Here is a 20,551-nt window from a genome sequence, read left to right as displayed (position 1 = left end):
GGTTAAGGACACAATCTACAACACAGCACCGTACCTGGATACGGCTGCTGAGAAAGTCTTAGAAATTCAGAGATACCATGTATTGCAATGTTTAGTTGAAAAGAACGGTCCAATATATCCTACAGAATTTGTACGGACTATGGCATTGAAAAGGACAAGTAACAGTATAAAATACAGTAGGAGGTACAAAAGCAGTAAAGAAAGAGCAAAAGAGAATAAAAGGTATAGAGGTAAAGGATATTGCGCCATGAGGAGTGGACACAGTTGCTTATTGGGAATAAATACACAGTGCATAAGCACAAAGTCATCCAGGGGGGGATCTGCAGAGAGATAGAAACAGTAAAAGACAGGTCAGGACACTCAAAGACAAATGGAAAAACAGTGAGAGCGGAAGAAAAAAAGATGCCTATCACATTTCAGCATGTCTAATAAATGTCAGGCCAGACCCCTGAACACTACGCACATGGCGTGGCCTGCATTAGATCAGTGATTGTGTTTAGTACTAAATATAGACATGCCCAATTTGGACTCTTACTTATCCTTCTCCCAACCACTCTCGTTTGAGTCTCAAAGGAAAATGCTGTGGAATAAATAGCAAACAATTGACCTGTTAATTGTAACGATGAACCTTGCTTCATCAGGTACTGATTTGAGATGTTGATTGCTATTGGTCACGATAAAGTTTACTAACAGAAATGAGCTAACTTTATTCGAAAATTTAAAGAAGAAAGAAATGAGATTAAAAGAGTTCATGCATTTTTTCAAATTTCTACCGACTGTATTGAAAGTGTTGAAACAAGAATTTGACAGAAATTGACAAAAAGAATTAAAAAGCTGATTATTTTGATTTTCACTTATAATGAATGTTTAAGGGCAGCAATGATTATGTACTGTATGCAATTATCCTTTAAAACACTTCGAGACAGTTGTTTTATTTGTTTTTTGTTGTTGCTAGATTGGTCCATAATAAAAGCTAGATAAAAGCCTAAAAAAGAAAAGCTCTTGTAAGACTATATCTCTAACTGTCTCATGATCAGACACACAGTCAAGGCTTTTTATTCTTCTATCAGTACTGGGCAACAGAGCCGAATTGTTACAGTGTGTGTATGTATTATACAGTAATGGTTGAAATATACTGAAGGATTTTTAAGCTGGCTTTCAATTTTGCTTCTAAAAGAGAACTTGGTTTTCGTTTATTTAAAAGAAACTGTTAAAACTGCCATAACTGCCATAGACATGCGTAGCTCACAGCTTTTTTTTAATGAAAGTTGGTAATAAAGTACCCTTTATCTTATACCACAGCACTCTGGAATTGATTCCTTTTCTATAACAGCATGACTCAGACAACAGTCTGGCTGCAAGGTTTATGTTATAAACTTATTCCAAAGCATTATGGTTTCTATAATAACAACTTACAACAACTTTTTTAGTGAATATATACTGGTGATAACTATTGATTTGGCTGGCTTCTGCGAAGACATTAATTTATCATTTATGACAATTATTCAAGCGTTTTGAATTAGTTTAAGCTCTAACATTAAGTTTTCTAACACTGGAAGGGTTTTGGAGTTTCTCGCCATGGATGAGGGAATGATTGTAAAGTCATTATAGTATAAGGGATAACAGGAACTTATACTACATTACTTCTTTGTGGAGTTCCAACTACTAGAGGGTAACATGTTCAGCACTGAATTTATTTGTGAAGTCACATGCCACAGAAGAGGTAAATAGATTATACAAAAGTAAAACACAAATGTTTACATTTTCCCTATTTAGTATTTTTACCTAGCCTCTTATGTTTAATGTTGCTGTGGATGTTGTAAAATATTTTGCATTAAAAAGGTTTTAGTTGTGCTGGTTGTTGTAATGTCTCTTTGTTCCACTGCTATTGTGGAGAAGTGTACTTTTTTTGTCCAGCAGGGGGCACACTGCCTACACTTTCCCCATCACCCTACTTACCAGAAACTAAACACAGTCACAATGCTCTACACACAGAACCTAACAGGGTTCTGACTAATTTTATAACAGACTTGTGTTAAAAAAATATTTACCATTTTTATAATTATTACCCAATTATCCAATAAGTTGATTTCTATTCTGCTGGTGAAATAAAACACCAGTGTACTGCTAAAAGGGGGTAACTTGATTTATAGGCGTTCTATTACTGTATATGAATAATAAAACAGAAATGTATGATGTCATACTAGTCGGTACCTTGCTGTGGTATAAGACCATCCACTTCACCTTAGGCTACATCACACCTCCACAACATCCAAAGATTATCTTTCCATAACAGCACATACCATTCAATTCTATTCCAAATTTCTGATTGAAGTACCTGACTCTGTAAACTTGGAATCTAGTTTCATGGTCTCTAGGAAGTGTTCGAGAATCTTCTCTGGAGTTCCGGACATCACAGTGTACCTATAGCACACGATATTAGATAAACGTTTATCATAACATACTCAAAAGGAAAGCACTGAAGATATCCGACAGATAAATAACAGATGCATATGGTGGATGAATGATTAACAAACAAAGAGCAGGAGAAAATCAGAGAGAGTGCCTGAGATGAAAAGGAAGTGATGGGGTCGTACTTGAGTGGTGAGGAGCCTGCATGGCTGGAGCATCTGATGTTGCTCTTTTCGAGAACTAAAACATCTGCTTCATGTTCTTTCAAACGCACAGTATTTGCCTCTACATCCTGCAAAAACACACAAAGACACACTGGCCTTATTTTAACAATCAAAAGAAAAAGCATTAATGGTTTCTAGCAATATACAGACACAGGAGAAACACACACCATACTGACACACACACACACACACACATGCACACAAAACACTGAATAGAGCAGAGGGGTCAGCAAGCTGGATTAGCAGTGATACAAGACAGAAGTGTAGTCAGCAAATTAACTGATCCTGGGATCTACTGCACCGACACACACACATGCACACACACACACACACACACACGCACACACTTTTTTAGAGTACAAAATTCCTCAACATTTTCCATTAAGTTTGATGCAATATAGAACATTTTGCTGCAATATTCAAAACCACCAACAGAGGGAGACCTTATTTGAACATTAAACTAGTCAGAAACAAATAAAACCAGGGCACCCGAGTAAATGCTTAGCTGAAAGCCAATCCCCAATCATTGTATTTGTATTTATTTACAAACATATACAAAACAATTGCAATACACACACACGCACACACACGCTCTAGCAGACCGTATCCGGTTGGATACTGCTTGCTTTTCCTGAGCTGAGACTCCTATTGTCTAAGCCAAGAGAATTTTCCTGTGTCAGAGTCAACAGACTGCAAATGACACATAAATAGGGAAAGACAGAACCGGAAAAAAAAGATAAAGACATGCACCCAAAAGTGATTATTGAGCAACAGGAACTAATTAAAGTACCACAATAAACTAAAGAGTACATTAAATGAACATAAATAATAATCTAATTATGTTCTCACCCTGAGGATCCTGTTAAAATCCTCTTTGTCCACCCTCAGGAAGTGGCAATTGTCCTCTCGCAGGACGATGGAGGCTGCACGCGGTGCATCATTAACCAGAGCAAGCTTCCCAAAATCATCCCCCTCATGCAGTGTGCAAACCACACCCTACAAACACATACACACAGTGTGGGGTTACACCCCACCAATATCACACTCTCATCAATGACAAGGCCAAAAGTCATTTCAGGATTTATTAAACATCCACAAAAATCTTGTTGGTACGCAACAATCCCCAAAAATGAGAAATGTTATTATAATAAAGATTGATCTCACCTTGCCATAAATAACCACATTAACCGAACCCTTTAGGATGATATACCACGAGGTTCCTTCCTCTCCCTGATTAAACACTGACAGGGAAAGAATTATAAATCCAAGGAAAAAAAACAAGACGGTTACAGACATATAATTTCAGTATTTAATCACTGAAACAATAAACGTGTGGAGTTTTTCTTAAATGTGCATTTTAGCTACTCACATACTGTTCCTGCTTTTGCATGGGACTCAAAAATGAGGACACCTGCTAACTCCCGTTTAACCTGAAAAAAAGAAACATCAAGAAAACATTTTCATAACCTGTATCTACTTATTTATGTCATAATTTTATAAACAGGTATTATTCTTCTTGCTTTTTTAAAAATAAAGTTGTGCAGGGTTTTTTATTTTATTTTTTATTAATCTTCAACATGATGCAGTCTGATGATGCTCTCCTTTAAAGGTTATCCTGTATTACTGTGTGACCTGACTGCCCACTCACAGGGAGACCAGAGACACATTAATGTCATTTTCTACTGCAGCATGCACACTTACTGTCGTAGAAAGGTGAGATAAGGCTTTAATATGTAGCAGTTCCTCATAAATAATCTCTAAGTCATCTACTGTCCTCTGGCCAGGTCTGGACAAAAAAAGAAAAGTTACTAAAATTAGCATTAAAGAATATCACAAAAGACAGTTTTAAAGTGCCACCATTATTATTTTTTAAATATTTTCCTTCATGCAGTGTGTCATGTAGCTGTATGTGAACATAAACTATCTGCACTATCTGTGACGCTGACAGTGCACGAAAAGGCTCACATTCGCCTAAACGAGTCGGGAGCAAATCTATTTTTACTCTGATCCACGTCACTCCGTAACATATTTGCATAATGTCCGCCCACGTTCTACGTCACGAACAACTTGCCCGCCATCTTACAATTATCGTTACCACACTCTTGTTAATGTGACCGAGCATTCTTACCGGGTTCGCTTAAACACTTTGTAATATAAAAAAACAATAAAAAACGAGAGCACTCGAAATCCTTTTTAACTGTTTATTCTCCACCATTCACCAAAACTGAACTCTAACACTCGCGTCACACACACACACACACAAACTTTATTTAGTTTTATATAATACACGATTGCTTTATCTACTTGTTTGTGTTTGTCCTTTTTGCTCACCGGCCTTTTAACGCAACACGGACACAAAGATAAAAGACCTCTTGATTTTGGTAGCCACAGTTAATATACAATCATCTGGTCGTTACACGGTAAAACCGACACCATCTTTTCCACGTATTGACGGGTCTCCAGAGCCGTCGTTCAGTTATGGTCATGGGCATTTCTTTTTCCGACACACGCTGTAGCGGTTGACCAGTCATAAATCACCGCGCCATCTGACCAATCACAGCAGTGAGGGCTCACGGAAATGAGGGGTTTAGACAGACTGAATCTTCAAACTGCTTCACACGAGTCTTTTACGAATCATTTAGAAATGGGGTAAAATTTAATCTATTTTTAGAGAAAACTAAAGTGTTTTTTGACCTTGCATACATGTAAACCTGTTTTAAGAAACTCATTAAGCAATATTAGCAACCTTAAAATGGCACTTAATTGGGGCACTTTAAGACTTTTAGGACATAAGTCAGATTACAAAGAAATAAACAATGAACAATACATTTTCGCTCCACTACAAGTGTTTTTCCTCTTAATCTTAAAATACCATTTCCTGTAGTGATTTACTGTATGTTACTCAACCCTGTTGTGTCTTATCAGCACTATTTTAAAAAAAAAGTCTAAGCAGGAAGTTTACCCAGTCAATTGTCTGTATTAATCAGTTCAATTTTACAGCAGTTCTATTCATAGCTGTGCCCTTTGGGGAGAGACAATGACAGTACAGCTCTAGAGGTCATTCCTATTTCTGTGGCAGGGACGTACTGTTTTCGAAGGATCATGCGCATGTGGGCATCAGGGCCCATCTGAGACAGGAAAAGGAGGGTGTCCTGCAGTTCCTCTTCACTCTCTTTCTTTTCCTCTTCACTAGGGAGTGGTGCATCATCCTGCTCGTCGTCCAGGAAGCGATAGAAGAGGTACTTATCCTGGAAATTCAGCTCCTGATCAACTGCACCATAATGCATTATGGCATTAGTGCATATAGAGGCAATAAACAGACAAACACACACACACACACACATTCACCAGACAGCACCATAACATATGTCGTGCTTATGGTGTGTTCCGCTGATTTACACTAAAAGGAAATAAAGGTTTAATTAGGATTCTTCTCACGCAGCAAGCGAGCCAGTGCTAGCTCTGGACTTGAGCGTGTGCCAAGTGCGTGCCCACAGAGAGCGACAAAGCCTTTAAATTACGCCTGCCTCATTCAGCAAGTGGAACATCAGCTCAGTTCCAGTCATACAGCTCCTTCACACACAAACAAATGTGTGATTAGACTGTAATTACCTGTGATAGTGTATAACAGGATTTGAGAGGCCAAAAATCTATGATATAATAGAATTCCAAAATACCAAAAATGTATTAATAGACATTAAAAACATGTCGAATATTATTGAATAAAAAGCATCCAGGTGATGAGTGGTAATATTTAAGCTTAAACACATTTTGACAACATTTCTTTCTTCCAATTTCTCCCTAATTAAGTCTTGACCAATTTCCACTTTTTAAACTGCTACTTATGCGCCATCATGGGGAAGCGTAACACACTCGGAGGAAAGCGTTACCCAGCCTCTTTTACATATATGACAGCCAAGACTGGTACTGTAAGTGTCACTGTGACTAGTTAGTGACAAGTGCCTAGTGTTACTGACAGCCACAGATATCTGTTGCAACAACAGGATTAAAAATCTTGATCGCCTCAGCTGTAACACTCACTAACATTGGATTTAGATACAACAAATGTTTGGTTTTTTAAAAAAAATGGATTTAAAATTCCTCATACTCCCGCACCCTCCACAATCCTCCAGACACAATAACATCAGTAAGCCTCTTTCTGTAAAGGCTTTAAAGCCGTATATTTCAAGCTCTTGTAAATTCTCAGGTTGATTGAACATACAGTACTGTGTAAAATATGAAGAAACGATGGGTTAGGACTTTTGCATAGTGTTTTTTGGCCTAATGTTGTAGGTATAGGATCATTATCTTGCTATGTACTGAATGTATAACACAGCCTTAACCTCCTGGCAGAGTTAACTACATTTCCTAAAAAATCTTGGTCTAAAATCTTCTAATGTTTTACTAGAATACTACATTAAAGAAAAAAAAAACATCCGTTATCCATAAACATATTCTAAACTGAGTATCAGATCCTGTTATCTGTGAGAAATCTACCTTTTTCACCAAACCTGCAACTGTTTATGTTTATGGCTACAAACACTATCGCACAAAATTTGGCAAGGTCCAAGGACAGTTCGAAATCGAATACGAATTCTGAGATAAATATTAAAATATGAAGAGTTTTGACACTGTAACTGACCGTGGTTAAGTACTCCCTCCTCCAGCAACACCTGCCACATCCCGACAGCCTGAACCCGGGTGTGCACACAGGAGCTCTGCTGCATCTGCCAGTCAACCAGCTCAGTGCCTACACAACACCGCCTGCACACACACACACACACACACGCGCACACACACACACGCGCGCACACACACACACACGCACACAGACACACACACACACGCACGCGCACACACACACACACACACACACACACACAAAGCACCTTTCATAGACTGAGCTGTAACAAAATGCCTCTGTGAATGTGTCAAACAGCATTAGTCTATCAGACAGGAATGTCCCTGCTCCTCGGATGCTTACTTGTAAGTCTTTAGATGGTACTTCCTGTCTCGAATCATGTGAGGTGCTTGTGTCAAGATAGCGTTCCTTAGCACTTTACCCGCCCTCATGATCTTCTCAGATGGAACCTACAAATCCATAAATATCTCCATCACCACATGGGATTATAGTTTTTGTCCACAGTGATTGGCTTACACAACGGTTAGTCTGATGAGGGGATGGACTTACTACCTGTGTCATGGTTTTGGGGTGAAGTTTGGGAATGGTTTCAACAAATGATTTCTGGAAAATAAAATGTAAAGACATGCTGGAGGATACTGATAAAACATGATGTAGTGAACAGAAAAAAAAAATACAGAAAGAGGTTAACATGGGGGGGGGGGTGGAGATAAAGAAACAACCTGCCATTCGTCACAAACTTTGTGAATATCTGTGTCCTTCCTCCTCACAGTGCACAAAGACTAATATAATTAGGACACACAATAAATGTTTTTATTATAACAAACCTGTCATAATTGTTTTATTTACTAAATTAGAGGTCTCTATCATTATTATTATTATCATTATTATTATTATAGATAAAGCTAATACCTAGATATATGCATCGAATTGTTTATTTACTAAAGTAGAGGTTTTTATTATTATTATTATTATTATAGATAAAGCTAATATATAAGTATATGCATTGATTTTTTTTTTAAGTAAATGAACAAAAAAATAAGAATAAAATAAGATAATAAAAACACAAAAGCTATAATTGTACATGTATGATTGTGTGTGTATGGACTCTGCAGATTTATTTACTTTATGTATAGCACAGTTTTTGTAAAACTGTCTTTCTTTATGGGCAGTATTAATATCGTCTCCCCTTGCCTAACCTAGCTGCAGCCTCAGTTGGATCAGGACAAGAGTCACCTGCTTCACAACAACCTCAAAAGCTTTTACAAGTGTACCAAAGGCTGCTCCGCTTAAAGAAATAGCTCAGTCTTGTTCTGCTTAACAAGCAGGGTAGGGGTGGTCCATATCACAGGGGTGAGTGGTCAGTCATCCTCCTCCATCTGTAAGAATCAAAATCCCCTTGTCCAGGTTTGTCCATGCCTCCTTTATTGTGATTATACTCCTGTATGCTGGCTGACTCCTTGACCTCACGATCATTCAGACATCTCAGACATTCTTTTACCCTTTGGTGGGTAAGAAACTAAAGTGGTGGTGGTGAAGGCAAACTTTCACGAGAAGGCACTCTCCCCTTTAATGTAAGGAGTGTACTGTAGAGGGGCTTGTTCTTTAAAACTGTACCAACCATTGTGATCTCCTACTTTAGCAACTACTGACTAAGTTAATAAGATATGAAGAACCGTCATATGTGACAGACACACTTTGTCAAACACACTGGATGTAGCCTCTCTTTTGGACACTGAGTTTAGCTACCCTACAGACCCACTAATATTACCTACCCTACAGTATATAGGCCTACAGGAAATTCTGTTTTCTGTCTATATAGAAAAAATTAATAGATGGATTCATTCTTTTCTAGTTTCCTCCAGTTTTCTCTTCAGTTTTTGACAGCTGTTGTGATTAAGATGTAGAACTTTGAGGCAATGTCCTAGGCAACTGCATATCTACTGGGACCCGAGATCATCCGTCTTTGAGTGTGTGTGTGTGTGTGTGTGTGTGTGTTTATCTTTTTGGTTTTTGTGATGTGTAAATTCTCCTTCTTCTTCACTTTATTAGCCAGATCATAAAATGACAATGACATAAAGATTATCTTTAAAGTTAAAATAATATTATAAGGATTTTTTCCTTTTCTCTATTCTTAAACTTTCTGTCTTTAAATGACAGAAAGGCAGACTCACTAACCTTAGTTACCCCCAGACCATATTGAAATTTCAGTAATAAAGAGTTTTATTCGATTATTCGGATTATTACAGATTATAGTACAAACTAAAAGCTACAATCTAAAAATCGCAATTAATTTTAGCAACATAGTCATAGTAAACTTTTTGTTGTCTGAATGCTGCTCAGTTCTGTCCTTTAATAAGAGAAAAGCCCTGATTTTAATGGAAGGGGGCATAATGTACATAAACTATAAACCACAACACAGACAAGGTACTTTGATTACAATTATTCTGGCATTAGTACATTACAATGTGTACTGATTTTAATTATGTTTTATTAGGCTGTTATTCAGCAGTTACAGTGATTGTGTGAGTATAATCCATTAGAAACATTGTTCAAAAGCAAGGCTCACATTTTACAGTGTGTTAGTGTTAACAACTTTCAATCTTCAAATGATCAGAAAGATATCCTTAAAAAATGTCTGCCATTACCTGAATTTTAACCATAAAGATAATCTGAAGAACTACTCCATTTGAATTTTATGAAGTAAAAGTGAGACTAAGTTTTTGATCTTTATGAAAATTTATACAGGCTCATTGCATGAGCTTCACTGTTGTGTTTACTGGTAAAGTGCACATGTGTCGAAGCTTTTTCCCATTCAGGAAAAGGTTGCATTTCGCCTGTAACAGCGGGAACAGAGGCTCTGCAGGCACTATCAGCAGGGGCTGAGCTGCAGGAGATTCCCTTCTGTCTCAGGGAGCCAAAGAGGAACTGTTTCTCCCCCATAGCCATGTCCTGTTCACATGCCAGCACACTACATTTTTAACACTCTGCCATCTTCAATTATGCATTATGCATTATGTACAAAGCTTTCTCCAATTTTTTTCAGGTATTCATCATATAGGGGTGTAACGATATGGTGTATCATATTGTATCGTACAATGAGAGGCTGCCGATTCGATATGTCTGCGCACTGCATTATTGACAATCTGGCAAATATTTTTAAAAAATCACATTTTAAAAAAATGAAGAATGATTTTGCTTACAAGTGATTATATATTTAATTGTAATCTGTTTTAATTTATTATTTATTTGAATGTGTTAAGTTCTGAACTTATGTATGTATGTATGTACATACCTTATTCAGGTGTCTGGTCATTGATCCAAGAGAGTTACCCAGATTCTCTTTATCAGGCATTCCTAAACAGATAAAATGCAACTGAACTTACAAAAGGCATGAAGACTATTCACTTGTACAACAACCATATCACCTACACAGCCACATAGATCCCTCACTACTTTTAACTGTCCATCACAACAGCCGAAATAGGACTGAGACTGGAAATGAGAAATAAGACTAGCAACAATGTAAAGGACAGCTCTTTAATACGTCACGACGAAGAAACAGCTGCTGGGAATTCATGGTGTGTGTGTGTGTGTGTGTGTGTGTGTGTGTGTGTGTGTAAGGATGTGTGTAATCTGTAGAGGCACATCCTGAGGGAGGTCAGGAAAAGAGATTTCACTTAAGGTTACAACGGTAAGCACCACTCCTTCAGGACAAACAGTCCATTTAGAGCATCCGTCCCTCTAATACTCTTATCTTTCACAAAGCACAACCTTTCTTTCAGATGAGACATAGCTCTTTATGTAGACTATCTAAAGTATTTCTGTGGGCCATGTCCACCTTTTATGCTGGTTATCTTTGCATTTGAGGCAAAAACGCACCCTTTGCCAGAGGATTTTTCTTTTGTTTATAGTTTTTTTTTTTTTATCTTTACTTACTATTTATTAAAACAACCTTGACACTTTGTCAAAATGATTTCTCTATAAACTGAAAAGAAAAGGAGACTGATTGAAGTTAAAAAGTAAATGAGACTCGAGTTAGGAATGAGGAGAGTAAGGAGGATTTCCCACATTTGATCCTAAACTGAAAATCAATGGGCCTTCATTTGGAGGTTTGTCAGAGCTGTATACAGTGCATTGTTTTGTGAAGGAAATCTTACAGTAGGTGTCCACCCCCACAGTATTACACCTCCACCACCATGCTTCACAGTGGAAACCACAAATTCTATATTCTATTCTAGTCTTGCTTGATCTTAGTGCTGCATTCGACACTTTTTCCATCTTAGAAATATTGCCAAACTTAGGAGCATCTTATCCGTATCTGATGCAGAAAAGCTAGTTCATGCATTCATGACCTCTAGACTGGACTATTGTAATGCATTACTAGGTGGTTGTCCTGCATCCTCAATAAACAAGCTACAGGTAGTCCAAAATGCAGCCGCCAGGGTTCTCACTAGATCCAGAAAATATGATCATATAACCCCAATATTATCATTCCTGCACTGGCTACCTGTTCAGTTTAGAATCAATTACAAAATATTATTACTTACTGTACATACAAGGCTTAAAATGGTTTAGCTCCCACATACCTAACCAGTCTTCTGATCCGCTAATATTCTTGTAATTCCCAGAATATCAAAATCTACAAAAGGGGGTAGGGCATTTTCAAATTTAGCTCTAAAGCTTTGGAATAGCCTTCCAGACAATGTACGGGGTTTAGACACAGTTTCCCAGTTTAAAAGTAGACTCAAGACGCATCTCTTTAATCTGGCATACGCGTAACTCATCCCATAACCTCATACTCCAGTAAATCTATCCTGAATGGCAACTACGCTAATTCTCTCCATCTGTTCTGTATTTTTCTACCCATCCCGAGGCATCTGGAGATTGTGCCAGCTTCAGTAGACAAAGGCCAACCCTGTGAGGATCCTGAGGCATCCAGAGAAGGACCAGCTCCAGCTGGATTCTGCTTTATGATGGTTGGAGCTACACATCCTGCTCCTGTGCTCCCAGTGATCCAGACCCCATCTGCCCATTGCACCTACTGACTCATCCCTATACTGAACTGGACCTGAAAGAACTTCTGTTATATTGAACTTTCAACTGCATAACACACATGATGTTATATCGTCTCTATCTGTTTCACCCAGATGAGAATGGGTTCCCTGTTGAGTCTGGTTCCTCTCAAGGTTTCTTCCTATTGCCATCTCAGGGAGTTTTTCCTTGCCACTGTCGCCCTCACCCTCGGCTTGCTCATCAGAGAAATTTCATTCATTTATCTCATTATTATCTAGACACATTTTTCTCACACATACACAATTTATTATTATTATTAATATATTTTTTTATTATTATTATTTTTTAATTTATTTTATTTTTGTAAAGCTGCTTTAAAACAATGATCATTGTTAAAAGCGGTATATAAATAAAATTTAATTTAATTGAATTGAATTAAATTCAGGAACCATCCATTTACTCTCTCTACATCTAACAAAGACAAATTTGGAATCATCAGACCAAATCGATGGTCCGCTTCTTGTGTTTCTTGGGCCAAGAAAGTGTCTTCTGCTTGTTGTTTTTCCAAAGTAATGGCTTCTTTGCTGCGATTCAACCATGATGGCATGACTCACACAGTCTCCTCTGAACCATGCACGTTGGAGTATGTCATTTATGTGCTTTTACATTGCCATTTACTTTATTCTGAGTGGCTGTAAATCGGTGGTTTCTGAGGCAGATCATTCGAATAAGCTGCAGCAGAGTTAGGTCTTGGTCTTTATTTCCTGGGCCAGTCCTTATGAGAGTACATTTAAAGTTCCTGAGATTTGTAAGATTGACTGACCTTCATTTCTAAAAGTAATGATGCACTGTCCTTTCTATTTACTTAACTAAGTGTTTCTTGCCATAATATGGATTTGTACAATAGTCGCAGTAGCACTGATAGGGCGATTGACGCTGTTCCCACCTTCCCCTGAATAATACAAGTGATGGTCTAATGCACATTAAGAAGGAAAGAAATGTAAACCAAATTTACAAGGCACGCCTGTGAATTAAAAACCATTCCAGATAGCGACATCAAGAATCTGAAGAGAATTCCATGAGCGTGTCAAGCCGGCATCAAAGCTAAATGGAGCTACTTGGACAGTCTAAAATGTAATGCATATTCTGGGTTTGTTAATATTTTTTGTTTCATAGTTGTCTTTTGTATTAGTAAACAAAGCTGTGTGTGTGTCTATCTATCTATCTATCTATCTATCTATCTATCTATCTATCTATCTATCTATCTATCTAGATAGATAGATAAATAGATAGATAGATAGATAGACAAAGAGAGTACAAATACTACTGTACAACTATTATTTTTTATCAATATAAAAATAAAAATGCATTATTTCTAAAAGAGAGAGCAGACTTACTGTCAGCACTGGCCCCGCTCTCCATAGCACCATAAGGAGGGGCCAGAAGACCAGCCATGCACTGGCGATACTTCTGAGGACACACACAACACACAACAGGGAAAAGAAGAAAAAATAATGAGTGAGCCATGACCATGCAATTACATTTTTATAATAATATGTTTAAATATGATAAAAAGTGATGGCAATTTTTAGGTTGAAAATTCCATCTCGCTCCTTAGCATAGAGATTAATGTATACTAAAACAGACACACATACAGTACACAGACACACACACACACACTTTAGTCTACTATAAACTGCACACTGCCTGCATGAATATTTACAAGTGCTATCAGTTTGGGAGGGTGTGCCAGCAGGTCTTCAAATGTAACAGAAATCACTAAAGAGGAAAAAGTTCTTTGTCAGTTCTTTGTCTGCTCTTACAGAAAGTATTAACCTTGCTGACTACATGACATGACGGTAGATCCATCCTAGATTTCATCCTGCTACATTTTCCGAAGCAGTGTGTAGGTGTGTGCTGTGTTTCGGCACAGCGCTGGTCATAGGCTTAGAGGAGTGAGAAGAGAAGATGTATCTGTGTAATGTAACCAAGGACTGCGGTCCCTCAAGCTTCTAATCTCTCTAATCTGGTCTATTCGAGGGTCAGAGGGAATTACAGAGGAAGAATTGAAAAGACCACAAAATCAAAACCAACTACAATCAGTAAACAAATGAATGAAAATCATCTCAGTCGAGGCACGCATCTTTTTGTCATGTATTGTACAGTACATCTCTACATGGAGGAAAGCACTCTCTGCGACTGTATTGAGCCATTATCAGAGGCTGAAAGCTGGAGTCAGTGGCAGCAGAGTGGTGATGTAATTTTTTACGCTTAGGTTAATGAAAATGACATTACTATCTGCATTAGATCACTCTGTGGGGTTAGGAATGTGACAGAGTATGGGCAAGGGCATTACTACAAAATAAATTCATATAAAGATATAAAAAGAAATGATGTTTAAGACATGTAGCGAAATCAACCAAAGAAGCAAAAAAACTAATACAGAAAAAGTGTTAATATATTTATGTGTTATGAGTCTTTTTCAGAATAACTATGCTTGAAAAGCAGATGAAAGCATGTTTTGTATAGTTCATGTTCCAAATCACGCTTATTTGCTAGCTGTTATAAGCATTCTACAGTAAAAATGAATCAAGCAGATATAAGTAAGGGAATATCTGTTCTCTGTAAGCTGTTCTATAGTTTACCATTCATAAGCATGGTGAGTAATGACATACACCGCTGGGCCATTAGTCAATACAGACACCTGGGACGTTGCTGCAGGCTTAATTCTTCTCCCCTCAGGAGCAGTGGCTCTAACGAGAGTCAGACTGTGTGACTGTGGGGTTTGGGCGAGGCAACTCGCACAATAATACTAAAAGCAAAATAATTAGTTTTAAAGCATTTCACGAGGTCATCTTTCAGAAAAATGTGGAATATGATGATGATTGTTAGTAATGGTTATTCAATATCACGGGATGTGATCCTGTGCTAAATTTCTTCAAAGACAAGCAATTAAAAATGTCACACTTTTGCTATTTACATTTACATCTGCTAGTTATTTATCTTAAACATCAGCAGCTTTCTCTACTTTTATGTCCATTTCGATGTTTAATATGCTGCTTGCATAGTTATATATTTCATTAAAGAGGATAACAACTTTCAACAGATATTAGGTTTAATAGTGCTAGAGGCCATTATGCTATTAGTTTCCACACACTCTCCACCCATTATAATTCGTGCAGATGAACCTGTACACTTCATAAATCCATTTGAAGCCTACATATTCTTTCACTGACTCACTAAAACTATATAAATTGCAGACAGAATAAGACATTGCTGTGTAAACCTGTTGTATAACTTTTTAACCTGTAATTAAGGAGTTTTATAACATTTCTCACTCCTAAATATACTAATTGCTTTAATATACTGATTGCTCAAAATGATTGTATTAACCCCATATCATATACTGTAATTAATTGTAATGCATTGTATTACTCTTTATTTATTCCTATCATGTGTGTTTAAATGATGTAAGTATCTGAACCTTCTGTAATGTCAAAGCGCATACAGCCTTTGATTTTGTTTGCACAGGCAATATTCCAAGGCTTGCAAATAATGTATTCATATTCTAACCTTGATCTCAAAACAGCAAAAATCAATAATAATATTCTGAGGATGTTAAACATTCATATAACACCTCCCTAATCCATAAACACTCACTGCAGTTTCAGTATTCAGCTTGAGTATAAATGATGCAGACGTGTGATTGTGGCACGCAACGCCATTAATGATTTCACACCAAATAAAATATGCTATGTGATGTCCTCCCTCACTGCAATTAATCGCAGACTGAATTAATAGTGTCTAAAACATGTATATTTAACTCATCCAACTCACCTATAATGGCAAAATAAAATGTCATCTTTTACTTTCCAACAATTACTATGCTTTTCATAGTGCCATATACAGTATACACCGATTAGCCATAACATTAAAACCACTACCAAGTGAAGTGAATGACATTGACTACCTGGCACTGATCATGGGGAGGGATTTAATAGGTAGCAAGTGAGTTCTAGGTTTATCTGTTAAAAGCATGAAAAATGTGCAAGTGTGAGGATCTGAGTGATGCTGATGAGGGTCAAATTGTGATGGCAAAAACACCCCCAAAATAGCAAGTCTTGGGGGGTATTCTCAATATGCATTGGTTAATATATACCAAAAATGCTCCAGAGAAGTACAACTAGTAAACCAGTTAAAGTAATGGGTGATCAAGGCTCACTGATGCATGTAGGGAGCGAAGGCCACATGTGGAAAAAGTGCCTACAACAGAACCAAGACTGAGACAGCACCAAGATGCACTTCGGGGAGAAAGCAAACTAGGGAAGGCAGTGTGATGCTCTGGTCAATGTTCTGCTGGGAAACCATGGGTCCTGGAATTCATGCAGACACATATCATGCAGACTGCACTAACACACACTTTTTAAAAATTGTTGCAGACCAAGTATAACTCTTCATGGTGGCATTCCCTTAAGCGACTGACTCTTTAAGCAAGATAATGTGCCATGCCATGCTGCAATAATTGCCCAATGGGGACGTACAGTATCATGAAAAAGTCCTGACCACCACTAATTTCTTTATATTAAATTAAATTGTTTAGATTGAATTGAAGAAATAGGAACAAAAGTTTTACTGCGACAGGTAGAGAAGTGCTTAAAAAAAAACCTCTTCCCAGTTGTGTTGGACTAATGGCACTTAGTTATTAACCTAGTTAACCCAGTGCAAGTATGTTTCCAATGATGTAAACTTTAAAGCACCTTTTGTAAGTCGCTCTGGAGAAGAGCATCTGCCAAATGCCTAATTGTAAATGTAAATGTGCTTAAAAATACAATTTAAAATTGTTTTTAACCTCAGCAGCAAACTCATCTTCCCTCCTGTCTGTCCCAACTAATCAGCATTCAGCATCACCAAGAAACTACTAACTGGCTTGGTCATGTCATCATCTGCACCTGTTTCTCACTGTCACTATTCATAAGTTAAAATATTCCTTTAAAACTGGTTAGTCACAAGGACTGGACTGAAAATGAGAGCTTAAAAACTTGCCAAATATAAATGACCAAGGGTCTTTCAGGAAGTGTGAGAATTATATTGAAAAAATAGGAGAAATTTTGGCTTGTTAAAAGCAAAATGTTAAGAAATGCGGTATGGCTCAAGACTTTTGCATAGTACTGTACAGGATAACGGGCAAGTGGTGTTACTGTTATGGCTGATCTGTGTATATAAAATCTGTGTTCATCATCAGTGAGTATACGAGTATTGAAAGCTGCGAAAGACATTTTGTCTCTTCCACAAGCTCATCCCTTCTATCTAAAAGATTTATTAGTCAATAAGAGACGTCTGTTCTATGTAAATACTGTCATTTGTCTACATGCTTAACTTGTGCTTAGCTACAGCAAACAAATTTATATAATTACTGTCATTCTTTAGTGTCACTTAAATTGCTTTTGTTTGCATTAATCATTAATAATTAATTCTTTAGTAATTCTTCATGCTGAAATAAAAAGCCAAGAAAAAGAATAATATGGATTTGATCTTTTTTAAACATAAAAACAGATTTACACGCACAACATTAGAGGTTGTACTGAAATAATACACGTAATTATTTTAAAATTGAGATGTGCTCTTCTGCTCTAAAGGCTACACAGATGGACGTAAACCATCTGCCAAATAAAAACAACACCAGAAGAAGAAACATAAATTAAGGATAGGAGTCCACATCTCCATGACAACCAGAGCCCTCTGCACAGATACTGCAAAAACTCTGCCAGGTCCTGCACATTAGCATCCCAGTTTTTTCTATGTGTTGAAAAGTAAAGCTGAGGGAAAAAAACCTCCAGCAGGTTGAACCAAAGGGTTAAAGAAGCGGTCAGTCAAACACAGATGAAGCAAATTCATTTCAGTCGGCTGACGATGACCTGCTGATTTGTTCTTCAGACTCAAAAAAGTGCAACTCTGTCCTCTAAATAATAAAAGCTATCGACGAAACTATAATTACTGATTACCTTCTAAGTCATATGTCAAAAATAGTTGCATAATTTGAATCACCATGTGTCATAAGTTCTTGCTTAATGATAACCTGTGACTCAAGAAGTCAGCAGCGCTACATTTCATATGCAAACACTCGGGTTCTCATTGATAAAACAAAACCCTAGTTCCTGTATACATTCAGCATGCTCCTCTTCAGCAGTTCATCTGTTTATTCAGATTACAAAAAGCTAATTTATTTCCTCTTTTTTGTCCCACATGCCTGATCTATAGTCAATCCTAGTTTAAGAGCTGTTAGTTACTCTAAAGATCAACAAATATATTACTGTACTAGTAATATAACAGAGATAGAAACCAATCTGACATACAGAGCTGTTTTCGTAATTTCAATCACAAATACCACCCAGCTTTTTGCTCCGTCTACTCGCATGTAAACAACACAACACATACAGAATGTGCTTGCAAGTTTTGCATCACAGTATTCAGTAACTAATATCAATTGTTTTAAAACTATATATATAAAAAAAAAAAAATATATATATATATATATATACCATAAAGAAATGCAGGTATAGACATCGTGACAGGTTCACCTTTAACAACATGCAATTTGCACAAAATTAAACGAACAAATTACCATCATCGTCGTCATTTATAAAATTACCTTTTACACTCCAAGGGTAATAATATGTTGAAAATCAAAATATGAAACGCAGATTGTTGGCAGAGGTAGATAGACACAGAGGCAGAGCTGAAACTTACCTACAATAGAGTAAACCCCATAAGACCAGGGATTCGGAGACGTTCCCTGCTGTTGCGCTCTCTCTGCATCCTTTTCAGCACTCAGATCCAATCACAAAGTAAACCCTTGCATTACAGCACTAGTTCACTCTGCTTTTTTCCGGCACTGAGAGAGCTTCTAAGGGTGGATGTGTAGCAACCAGACAACAGGATATGTGTGTGCGCGTGTGTACGTGTGTGTGTTTCTGTGTGTGCATGTGCCTGAGAGAGAGAGAGAGAGAGAGAGGGTGCCCAGAGTCCTGGCTTTTGCTCCAAGGTCCCACAGAGTACCAAGCTGACTGCTGTGCATGTGTGTGAGTGTGTGTATGTGCTCCTCTTTAGAGAATGAGCACTCATCTGAGCATGATGATGATTGGAGTACTCTAATTGCCTAGCAACCACTCCCGGGTCTTGGGGAGGGGTCAGTTACTGGCCCATACCAGCATCACACACACACATAATCATACTTTGGACGTTGTAAAATCGGCACTCTTAGGCTACACACAAATCTTATTACACTAAAGTATCAAACATACAAGACCATCATTCAAGTTGCAAAATTATAATGTTTAAAAAAATCTGATGATAATTATCTGTTATCAGTTCTAAGGAGGGTGATGCAATCATTATGGGGTTAGTCTGAGACATAGTCACAGCACGTTATGGGAATTAATGCAATAGCGACCACAGGTTGGACAACTCTGCTAATTTGTCACAAAAGAAAACAGTTGTGCTGCTGTGATTAACAGGACGACTGTAGCCAATTTTACCATGCATAGGTATGATTCAAACTCTTGACAACATGACTATAATGGTGCACTATTTAGAATTTTTCTCTTTGGATTGGAATTGGGAATTTCTAAAGATCTCCCAGTCTGCAACTATCACCGCCTCTATGTGAGACACTAATAAAATCTCACTCCTGAAATTGAAATACTTGGGCCAGGTTGCAGACAATGTTCTGTGCCTTTTAGATTTCATTCCCTCATCTGTTGAACAGAGCCGAAAATTAAAGCATAGACCTTGCTATTCAGAAAAAGGAGTTCTTCTACTCAACATACCTCCTACTTCATAAAAAAAAAAGATTGTGGTTGTTTTCCAAATTTAGATTCGAAAGAGCTGAGCTGTTTCCTAAAAGCCCTCCAGTTTCAGCCATCAGATTATTCAGTTATTTATGTTGTCACACGCCTGGTTCATGTCAGCATATCTACACTGATGCTTTTTGAGGATTTTCTTCCAAGGGCAGGCATTCCAATTCAAAAAGTCCTACACTTTGTCCTCTCAGTAGCATCGTGGGTGTTCTCAAGATGTATGAACACAGCCCTGTCGCATTTGATGACCAGAGATATAAGATACTACCATATGCAGATGACTGGTTCCTATGCACCCCTATAGGCCATCTGGGACATGTCCACCCTTTTTGAACATATTCCGGTGCTCCGTCTCATAGTGAATTTGTTAAAGAAATAAAATAAATAAAAGGGAAGTAATA

At 37.5% G+C, this 20,551-nt stretch overlaps 1 protein-coding gene across 4 annotated transcripts in view; it reads right to left on the bottom strand.

The window, feature by feature from the left end:
* rapgef4a (Rap guanine nucleotide exchange factor 4a) overlaps positions 1-20,551 on the bottom strand; it is a 45,176-nt gene that overhangs the window by 10,931 nt on the left and 13,694 nt on the right. The window contains exons 1-14 of one of the 4 annotated variants that reach the window (XM_053496621.1): positions 19,042-19,284; positions 13,692-13,764; positions 10,574-10,635; positions 7,831-7,881; positions 7,621-7,727; positions 7,279-7,400; positions 5,724-5,907; positions 4,338-4,422; positions 4,006-4,066; positions 3,801-3,877; positions 3,486-3,632; positions 2,598-2,704; positions 2,339-2,424; positions 242-320 (exon numbers count right to left, since the gene is read on the bottom strand). In XM_053496621.1, coding sequence (XP_053352596.1) covers positions 242-320; positions 2,339-2,424; positions 2,598-2,704; positions 3,486-3,632; positions 3,801-3,877; positions 4,006-4,066; positions 4,338-4,422; positions 5,724-5,907; positions 7,279-7,400; positions 7,621-7,727; positions 7,831-7,881; positions 10,574-10,635; positions 13,692-13,749 — 1,226 coding nt within the window. In that variant the 5' untranslated portion in view covers positions 13,750-13,764; positions 19,042-19,284. Of the gene's footprint in view, positions 1-241; positions 321-2,338; positions 2,425-2,597; positions 2,705-3,485; positions 3,633-3,800; positions 3,878-4,005; positions 4,067-4,337; positions 4,423-5,723; positions 5,908-7,278; positions 7,401-7,620; positions 7,728-7,830; positions 7,882-10,573; positions 10,771-13,691; positions 13,765-19,041; positions 19,285-20,551 lie in introns of those variants that run through there. The other 3 variants (XM_053496619.1, XM_053496620.1, XM_053496622.1) reach the window with 3 other exon arrangements.

The sequence above is a fragment of the Clarias gariepinus genome, chromosome 5 (genome assembly GCF_024256425.1).
Source record: "Clarias gariepinus isolate MV-2021 ecotype Netherlands chromosome 5, CGAR_prim_01v2, whole genome shotgun sequence".
In the NCBI taxonomy this organism is placed as follows: Eukaryota; Metazoa; Chordata; class Actinopteri; order Siluriformes; family Clariidae; genus Clarias; species Clarias gariepinus.
This window is presented reverse-complemented; position numbering and strand designations above follow the sequence as displayed.